Source organism: Sinocyclocheilus anshuiensis, unplaced genomic scaffold (assembly GCF_001515605.1).
Source record: "Sinocyclocheilus anshuiensis isolate Anshui unplaced genomic scaffold, SAMN03320099.WGS_v1.1 scaffold1538, whole genome shotgun sequence".
NCBI classification, from domain to species: domain Eukaryota; kingdom Metazoa; phylum Chordata; class Actinopteri; order Cypriniformes; family Cyprinidae; genus Sinocyclocheilus; species Sinocyclocheilus anshuiensis.
In genome coordinates this window covers 612,789-623,372 of record NW_015547762.1, presented here as the reverse complement: position 1 = coordinate 623,372, position 10,584 = coordinate 612,789, and the positions used below count along the sequence as shown (strand labels likewise).

The window sequence follows — 10,584 nt, the reverse complement described above, 5'->3', positions numbered from 1 at the left end:
TTGTTTGTCATTTCTCCGATCACAAATGCAGACATGGTTTTATGTTTACGCGGCGCGATGCAACGCAATGCGTAAAAAGACAGTATAAGTCATTATAATCCATAATTATGTCCCCACTGGATGCAACGAATGCCTCGTTTATAATGGGTTTTCATGTTTTTGAATCATTGCTCCGGCCTGACAAGGCATCATCACAGTATGGTAGGGGCTTAACATTTCCGTCACATGCTTGAGGTATTCGGCCAATCACAACGCACTGGACCAATCACCAATCACAGCACACCTCGCTTTTTAGACCGATGAGCTTTGTAAAAATCTACGCGTTTCAGGGGCATAGAGATGGAGTCAATGTGAGTGTCCCACTTCAGGTCCTGAGAGATTGTGGTGCCCAGGAACCTGAATGACTCCACTGCAGTCACAGTGCTGTCCATGATGGTGAGTGGGGGGAGTGCAGGGAGGTTTCTCCTGAAGTCCACGATCATCTCCACAGTTTTGAGCGTGTTAAGCTCCAGGTTGTTAAGACTGCACCAGACAGCCAGCTCTTTAACCTCCTGTCTGTAAGCAGACTCATCTCCGTCCTTGATGAGGCCGATGACTGTAGTGTCGTCTACAAACTTCAGGAGCTTGACAGAGGGGTCCTTGTGTACAGGGAGAAGAGCAGTGGGGAGAGAACACAACCTTGAGGGGTGCCAGTGCTGATGGTGATAGTCCTGGATGTGAGTTTGCCCGGCCTCACTAGCTGCTGCCTGTTTGTCAGGAAGCTGGTGATCCACTGACAGATGGAGGTGGGCACAGAAAGCTGTGTCAGTTTGTCTGAGAGAAGGTCGGGCATGATGGTATTGAAGGCCGAACTGAAGTCCACAAATAGGATCCTTGAGTAATTCCCAGGTCTCTCGAGGTGTTGCAGGATGTAATGCAGTCCCATGTTGACTGCATCGTCCACAGACCTGTTTGCTCTGTAGGCAAACTGAAGAGGATCCAGCAAGGGTCCAGTGATGTCCTTCAGGTAGGCCAGGACCAGTCGCTCAAATTACTTCATGACCACAGACGTGAGAGCGACAGGTCCAAGTCGTTAAGTCCAGTGATTTTGGGCTTTTTGGTACACAGACCTTAAGCGCAGGTTGAATGGTGGGGGAGGGAGGGAGAGAGGTGGGTTGCAGGGGGTGTAGGTGAATGTGTGAAGTGCAGATCAGAGCGGATGGGGGGTGGTAGACTGGCCTTTTCAAATCAACAGTAAAACACATTCAGATCATCAGCCAGTTGTTCATTCTCCACAGACTGTGGGGGTGGTGTCTTGTACAAGGTGATGTTCTTGAGACCAGTCCATATTGACGCCGGATCGTTGGCTGAAAACTGTTTTCTCAGCTTTTTAGAGTAGTTTTTTAGCCACTCTGATCTCCTTTGTTAGTCTGCTCCTGGCCTGGTTATACAATAATTTATCTCCACTTCTGTAAGCATCCTCTTTGGCGTGACAAAGCTGTTTGAATTTCCCAGTAAACCACGGTTTATCATTATTAAATTATAAGAATGTCCTGGTGGGGATGCACATATCCTCATAGAAACCGATATATGAAGTTGCAGTCTCTGTGAGCTCATAAAGATCGGTGGCTGCAGATTCAAAAACACTCCAATCAGTGAGGTCGAAACAGGCTTATAAATCCCGCTGTGCTTCATTAGTCCATCTTTTAACAGTCTTTAAAACAGGTTTAGCTGATATCAGTTTCTGCCTGTAGGTCGGTATAAGATGAACCAAACGGTGATCAGAGAGCCCCAAAGCTGCCCGTGGGACAGAGTGATATGCATCTTTTATTGTGGTGTAACAGTGATCCAATATATTACTGTCTCTGGTGGGACATGTAATGTGCTGCTTGTATTTTGGCAGTTCACGGGAGAGATTTGATTTGTTAAAATCTCCAATAATGATTAAAAGAGAGTCTGGGTACCTTTGCTCCATTTCAGTTATTTGTTCGGCCAGCTGTTGCATCGCGGCGCTCATGCATGTGTCCGGAGGAACGTACACATTCACCAGAATGAAAGAGGAGAACTCCCGCGGCGAGTATAAAGGTTTACAGTTTATGAAGAGTGCCTCTAAGTTAGGATAGCATACCTTTTTCAGCGTTGTTACATCTGAACACCAACTTTCGTTGATGTAGAAACACAATCCACCACCTCTCGTTTTCCCTGTTAATTCTGCGATGCGATCCGCTTTGAACGGCTGGTAGCCCGGCAGATGAAGCGCATTATCCGGAATGGCTTCACTCAGCCAGGTTTCAGTGAAGCACAGTGCAGCAGAGTTAGAAAAGTATATAGCCCTATGTTATACAAACGTGACTTCTCGAAAAAAACTATGTTAGAAATCATGAATTAAGCTCATATTTCTTTTAAATATTTTGTGGTCAGCCATTTAGACGTAATAATCATAGACTGTATGGTAATAATAGATTAAATTTATTTATAGTAACTTATTTAGATTGAGTTCTGCTTAAGCTAATTAGCTTTTGAGTTCACATCACAAATATATATTGAGTTGAATTAACTTTTTAAACATCTTTGAGTTAAATGAAGTCATTTAATTTAGCGAATTTCACTGTTAGGTTTTACAGTGTATGTAAATAAGAAATAACGTGAATCTGTGCATTTTAATGTGTTTGAAAGACAAAAGCCTTCTGAAGACAAAGACTTGTGTGAATAATATATAATCATGTAATCAATAAAACAGTAACTGTAGTCTGATTATGAGTATTTTAAAATGTAATGTAACCTAATTAAAAGTGTTTAATTTTTGGAATCTGATTATGTAGCTAATTCAGATTACTTGTAATCCACTACCCAGCAATGCATACAACTATTTAAATATTTTCACAGCATAGCAAGACTCGATTACATCGTGGGAGTGGGTGTTTCCAGCAAGCTCTTTTGGATCAATTTGCTCACCACGACTCTCTGATTGGTAGAATCTTCTGCACAGCATCATGGGTAATGTAGTTTTTTCACTGCAAATTCAGCTGTTAATCACAGTTATTTTATAATAAATTGAAATGATGTGAACGGATGGCTTCAACGAAAGCATACACCATTAGTTAAAAATCTCAGGGCTTGAAGTAGATCTGTCTTTAACCCTCTGGTGTCTGAGGGTGTTTTAGGGCCCTGGAGAAGTTTTGACATGCCCTGACATTTGTGCTTTTTTTCAGTTGCTTATAAACACTGTCTCTGGTGGGACACGTAATGTGCTGCTTGTATTTTGGCAGTTCACGGGAGAGATTTGATTTGTTAAAATCTCCAAGAATGATTAAAATAGAGTCTGGGTACCTTTGCTCCATTTCAGTTATTTGTTCGGCCAGCTGTTGCATCGCGGCGCTCATGCATGTGTCCGGAGGAACGTACACATTCACCAGAATGAAAGAGGAGAACTCCCGCGGCGAGTATAAAGGTTTACAGTTTATGAAGAGTGCCTCTAAGTTAGGATAGCATACCTTTTTCAGCGTTGTTACATCTGAACACCAACTTTCGTTGATGTAGAAACACAATCCACCACCTCTCGTTTTCCCTGTTAATTCTGCGATGCGATCCGCTTTGAACGGCTGGTAGCCCGGCAGATGAAGCGCATTATCCGGAATGGCTTCACTCAGCCAGGTTTCAGTGAAGCACAGTGCAACAGAGTTTGAAAAGTCCTTGTTGGTGCAGGTAAGGAGAAGAAGTTCATCCGTTTTGTTAAGAAGGGAATGGACATTCGCGAGATGAATGCTTGGGAGCGCAGTTCGAAAGCCACGCGTGCGAAGATTTCCTCTTCTGCGTCTGTACGCACGTTTGAACAACACAGCTGTACCTACGACTAGAATGTCCAACAAAACGTCTGAATAATCAAAAACCGGAAAAATATTGTCTGGGATGTGTTGCTTAATGTTAAGGAGTTCGTCTCTGGTAAAACTTATAGAAGAAGAATGACAAAACACAGAACAAACAAACAAAAACATCAGAAGAATTTCGGAGCTCAGCGTTGTGGCTGCCATTTGCGGCGCCATCTTGTTCTTTAATAACTTTAATAACTATATTCTAATTATTCAGATTTATATTTGTTTCACTTATTTAAAATTCAAAAGATTTTAAAATTATTTTTTTTTTACTTTATATTTTTCACTTTATTTAATTTTCTGACATTGTTGTCGAGAGATTCTGTCTAAGGTTTAACATTAATCAGACTCTCTGTTCCCAAGGTTCCTCAGCTTATTACTAATTTTTTTTAAATAATAATATATATATTTTTTTCTGTCTTCTGGAATCGAGTGTAGTGAAAAGAGATGGCCACACCTCTGTTACAGACCTTGCATTTACTGAAGTCAATTTCACTCATTTTTAAATAATCAGGTCAGTTCAGATTAGTCTCACCTTAACCTTACACGCTTAATCTTTACTTTGCAGACCTCATTAATGACTATAAAAGTACTCATGGTGACGTTCCCTCAAGTTCTACGCAGTGGGGTCGTGCCAGACACGGCTCAAGGAGGGGCCAGGGCCAGAGTCGTGGTCATGCCTCATACTACACACAGTCATATTCATCACTGCCAGAACCTTATGTGCCTCATTCTTCTGGCAGCTGGAGGAAAACATACTCGCTTAACAACAAGAGCAACAGGACAGTTGGGTGCCATGTGTCTCATCCAGCTGTGGACCACCTGAACCAGCCTCACCATCACATCACTACATCTGGTGATGCTGCTACTGGGAATAGTGCTGGACCATTTGGAAACAACAGTGTTTTATTTAAAAAGTTGAAAGCTGAACAAACCACAGATAAATATACAACATCTTCACTTAATGTCCAAAGTGAGACTTCAAAGGAGAGGAAAAGTGAAGCAAGTGAAAAAAGGACTGTGCTTATACCTTCAACAGGAAAAAACGATCATGGCTGCTCATCTACCAGTATACTAACTGACTCTGCTTCAACATCTGACCCTGAAATGAAGATAAAACCCACTTTGAAATCATCCTCAGCTGTGAACAATCCCTCTATCCCTTCATCTGTCAAACCTTCAGATCCTGTTCAAGTCAAACCACACCTTTCCACTGCTGCCTTATCCAATAGGACTGTTGTAATGCCAACAGCCAATAGAGATTGTACTATGGCTTCTTCTGCCACCTCTAACCTTCAGTCTCAGGCTTCCTTAAGTCCCACAAAGCTTCAGCTTAAGCTAGATTCAACTCAGACATGTGTAGCCTCGCCATGTCATAAGAAATCTCGGTTTACTTGGGTGAAAAACCAAGAGATGGTAAACATAAAAAGCACACCTAAGCCAGTGACCTCTGGATCCTCTCCTGGGACAGCTACTCTGAAACGAGTCTCCAGCTCCAATAAGAAGGTGTCTCGCAAGCCTAATCTTTCCCTCGGAGCTCCTAAGACCTCAAAGTACACCTGGGTGTCTTCCTCTTGCTCCTTGTCAACAGCTGGGAAAGCAAACGCTTTAATGAAAACGCCACGCAAGCCCCTTTCACCCAAATCTCTTAAAGTCCCTGTAAGAACATCTCAAGGTGGACTGGAGGTACCAATGAAAGAAAAGAGATGTGCCACAACCTTAACAACTTTATCAAAAAAGTCTAAAGCTACAGGTGCCTCCACATCCCATGCTGACCATGCCAGCCGCTATCGCTGGAAAGCGGCTGGACAAAGCGCAACAGCAAATGCATCTAGCTCAATTTCTAGGAATACCCATAAGGGCACGGTCTATCACTGGACAGCTAACAAGAATGGTCAAAAGGGGGAAAAGGTATTTGCTCTGTCCTCAAACCCCACCTACATGAACCCTACTACCACCCCACTGTCAGCTGGTGCTTTCAAGCTCAGGAGTCGAACCAAGATCATCAGAAGATCTGCTAGCAGGTGAGAGTTCTGCTTTAAGATTGTGATGTATATACCATTATGCAAGGGGATGTGAGAAGTCAGAATTAATTTTAGGGATGCACCGGTATTAAAATGCTGGCCGACTCAATCATGCTATGGCCAAAATCTGATAAATTGATATGAAATTTTTATACTATTTTATATAAAATAGACAGATATATTTTTCCTCTTGCAGGAGTAGTTATCTGTCCTGTTAAAAAAGGACTGATAACGAATAACAGTACTTGCCTGACATGTTGAAATGCATGATGTTTTATTAGTGTAATTATTAAACACAAGTAAGTTTCAAAAATGTGTATTTGTGTCAAATATCAAATAATGTGATAAAGCTGACATAGACAATTCTAAAATTGACAAAACAAAAAAGCTAAAACATGGAAATTTCCTGGAACATGTTTCATCACAAACTGTAGAAACCCAGTGTATTATATGACCTTTTTAAAGTGTAGAATGATTGCTAGTTGCAAGTGTTCATATGTTGTGGCAATATTGTTCTTAAACTCTCCTTTAGATGGCAGCACAAATTTCCTTAAATGTCCTTTGCCCATCAATCAAACATTGATTGATGGGCAAACAAATTTTTACAGAAATTCTTACAGCATTTCGTGTATGTTTTATGTATGTCTATATACAGTCCCTCCTTAGAGAGAAGATACAGCCCCATTGTGCAGACTTTAAGGAGCCGGTATTCTTTGCGGAGACGGACACACGCTCCGGTGAAGAGTCCAACCAATACCAGGCGAGCACAGCCCAAAGTGCTGGTTTCATTTGGCAGACACAAGCTCCGCCGGTGATGGCCCGTATCCGCTGGGGATAGGAGGAGTTAATTAATTGCCCAATCGGGCCGTGATGGTGTACATGTGCCGATAGCGGGTAATTTGCAGCAGTGGCACGCCGAATACGGCTACACTATCAAACCCTGCCAGCGCTCTCGCTCAGTAGATAAAAAGGAGCTAATGCGTAATTATCCCTTTGCAAATTGGATTGTTTTAACGAACTGGAGAATATAAGCCCAACCTGATGGAAAGCAATCACTGTTTTTACAGCCAGCTCCACCCCCTCCGCCCCATCCACAATCTCACTGTAATCGCTTGTGCTCTGTTTCTGCGCACATTAGAGTAGCAGTATTACCATAAAACTTCGTTCCTTTTGCATACCTGTAAATTACCTGTGTCTCTTCCTTACCAAGGTCTTGTAATAGGAAGTTTTGTCTTGTTCCAGCCAGGTGATGCTTCTTTGGGTTGGATGTGAAGAGAGAGGGGGCGAGCGGGAAAGACAGGGCGGGTGATGGAGGGGTTAGCCAGAGGGACTCTGTGCAGCAGATAAGAGTGGCTAATAAAGAGCAAATTGAATTAGTAATGAGGAGAAAGAGGGCAGCCGCGTTAAAAACCGCCACTAACTGCCTCTCCTCACTGCCATGGCCACCGCCGCGTGACATCTCTTAATTCCTTCTCTGATGAGTGCCCACCACATGTCTCTCTCTCTCCCTCCCTCTCTATCTGTTTACCGAGGCTGGTTGGTTTTCTGTTGGGGGATTTAAAGGGGCATAAACCTAAGTGAGCAGTTAGGAGCGTAATGAATTGCGGGCAGGGGAGAAGCGCCTCGATAATCCCATAAAATAGATAAATGACAGAACACAATAGTGAGGAGATGAGAGGGAGAGAGAAAAGGAGAAGAGAGGAAATGAAGCAGCCTGAAGCGTCTCAATGGAATTTTGGCTTAGGATGCTTGAGGGTTCATAGACAAATGAAAGGCAACTTAGTGTAGACTGATTAGTCTTCACTCCCTACAGAACAGCTTCATATATTTGTGGATGCATTTAAATCCGTACGAGGTCTTCCCATGGGTTGCATTCCGTTTTTTTTTAGCTTTTCACAATCATGAACAGTAGTTGCACAATCTTCATTTTTTTACTTCTCTTGATATGAAAGAGAAAAAAAATTAGTAGGTCATCAGTAATATCAAGCAACATTCAGATTATATCAGTGGTCAACATATTTAAACAGTCCAAGCTTGACTGCAAGCTAACTAAAGATTTTGTGTATAGGTTGTGTAAATTATGCAGATTCACTGACAAATATGGGTTTTTAGTTTTATTTTTTTTTTTTGTAATACTATTCTATAACTTTAAACATGTTGACACGTACATGAAGCTTCTACTTTGTTTTAAGCAAGCCTTTATTTTTTGACTAGCCAGTTACTCATGTACACTACTGTTCAAAAGTTCAGGGGCTGTAAAATGATCATTCATTCATTCATTCATTCATTCATTCATTCATTCATTCTTATTAAGAAATGGATACTTTTATTCAGCAAGGGTGTGTTAAAATGATCAAAAGTGCACTTCTAATATAATGACTGCTAAAAATTTAGCATTGCCATCATAGAAGTAAATTACATTTTAAAATATATTAAAATTAAAAGACCATTTTTGATCAAAATCAAATTTGACCATTTTCTTTTTTTCTTTTTCAACTAGGTATGACAAATGGCAAGCATTGACAAGCATTTTGCCAACTGATTCAATTGTTATGGCTTTTTGCTGGGTTGCCTCACTTGAAATTTAATTGATACAAAATCCTGCTCCATATAACTATATCTCTGTTCTTATTGACTGTTATCGTCTTGTCACCCAACAGCTTTGCATTCAGTGTGGACAGACCAAAAAACTCCAGAATCTTACTTTAGGTGTTTGTTTATTTATTACTTATTTACTTTTACTTTTTTCGCAATTCAAAATTTGCTGAATTAAAAAAAAAAATGTAATGGTTCCTTTTCATTAGTATAGAGGAATAAGTAGAATCTTTATGTGGGTAATTTAACAGCCTGTGACTTCAGATCTCCCCCTCATGCATGTTTGTGTAGGCAGCCTCTCCCCCATGTGTTTAAGTGATTAACTTAAGGTAGAGCTGCTGTGCTGTGTCTTTATTTGGTATGATGTATGTACACCTCCACCCTACCCCCTCCCATTCCACACACACAAATGCACAGTGTTCAGGTCAACGTTTTAACATCTCCTCTGCAAACCATTGGTATTTTAATGTGTAAATCAAAGGGCAGCATGTATCTTTTTCAGCTCACGCGCATGCACATGCTGACCGGCAATGATATGGAAGGTTTACGATTAAGCTGGAGTCGGACACATCACTCTTCTCGTAAATGCATACTCGCATAGTCATGTTACCGCAATTCCACAAACACGCCCATATACACACCTTAGCCCTGACTACATCCATAGGGGTCCTATTACTGTACAATATTTGCACCTTTTTATTTGCCCATAAATCACTTGTCCGGTCTTTCACAGCTCTGATCTCGCTGTCATTTTCCACTCGATCTGATGGTGCCGTCCCTCACCAGCTCACGTAAAGTTTACACACATGCATACGGTGGCCACACACGCAAGTGTCAACAGCAGCTAAATATAGGCTTGCAACATTAAACTTTTAGGTTTTATTTTTTTGTATTTTTGTATGAAAGAGCTTTTATGATCTTTTATCATTTACATCTTTAACTCACAAAATATCTTTACAATTTGGAGGAAGTGTGCAGAGGTATTTTAATCTATTCATAGCTGCAGCCTAATTCACAGGATCCCTACATAGTGTTCATTGCTCTCTATACAACAAGCAAGTGATATCTATAGAAGTTCAGGTCATTTAACAAAATTTGTTCAGGGGTATCGGTTAAGTTTAGCATGTATTATGTTCGTGGTGAAGTGCAGTGTAAGGAAGGTAATGTTTTATGAAGGGTTTGTATATGTTCATCCTGTATCATCTATTTTTTCCCCCGATTTTTATCTTCATGCATTACATTCTGTCACTTTATATAGGTACAAAGTATCTTTTCCATAGATTAGCACAATGCCTCACCCCTCAGGGCATAACCACACACTCGGTCGACGTAAATAAACATACACATATCCTGGCAACCGGGAGTTAAATTGGGATTTTGTAATTGGGGGAACCCTAACATCTGGCAAGCTATGACATGAAACCACCCCATCCCCCACCCCCAAAATGTTAATAATTGAAACAAAATAAGAGGGATCATGAAAATTGCATGTTATTTTTTATTTAGTACTGTCCTGAATAAGCTATTTCAGATAACATATGTTTACATATACGCCACAAGACAAAATAATAACTGAATTTATAAAAATTACCCCATTCAAAAGTTTACATACCCTTGAATGTAAACAATATTATGTGTAATTTCCTGGATAATCCACAACTGTTTTTATATTTTGTGATAGTTGTTCATGAGTCCGTTGTTGGTCCTGAGCAGTTCAACTGCCTGCTGTTCTTCAGAAAAATCCTCCAGCTCCTGCACATTCTTTGGTTTTCCAGCATCTTCTGCATATTTGAACCCTTTCCAAAAGTGACTGTATGATTTTGAGATCCATATTTTCACACCGAGGACAACTGAGGGACTCATGCACAACTATTACAAAAGGTGAAAACATTTACTGATTCTACTATTTTCAATAAGTAGTATAAATAGCAGAAAATCCTGCTAACATTAGGTGTAAATAGAATCTATAGCTATTTGCACTGTGTAAACATGAATTTATATATATATATATATATATATATATATATATATATATATATACACACACACACACACACACACACACACAGACACACACACAACAAAAACAACTCATAAGTTTACATCCCCCTTGC

General features: G+C 40.6%; 1 protein-coding gene across 1 annotated transcript in view; it reads left to right on the top strand.

The window, feature by feature from the left end:
- LOC107704508 (zinc finger CCCH domain-containing protein 3-like) overlaps nt 1–6,690 on the top strand; it is a 12,949-nt gene extending 6,259 nt beyond the window's left edge. The window contains exons 2-3 of the mRNA XM_016507441.1: nt 4,420–5,875; nt 6,531–6,690. Of these exons, the coding sequence (XP_016362927.1) occupies nt 4,420–5,875; nt 6,531–6,690 (1,616 nt within the window). The remainder of the gene's footprint in view (nt 1–4,419; nt 5,876–6,530) is intronic.
- Nucleotides 6,691–10,584: the final 3,894 nt, after the last annotated feature.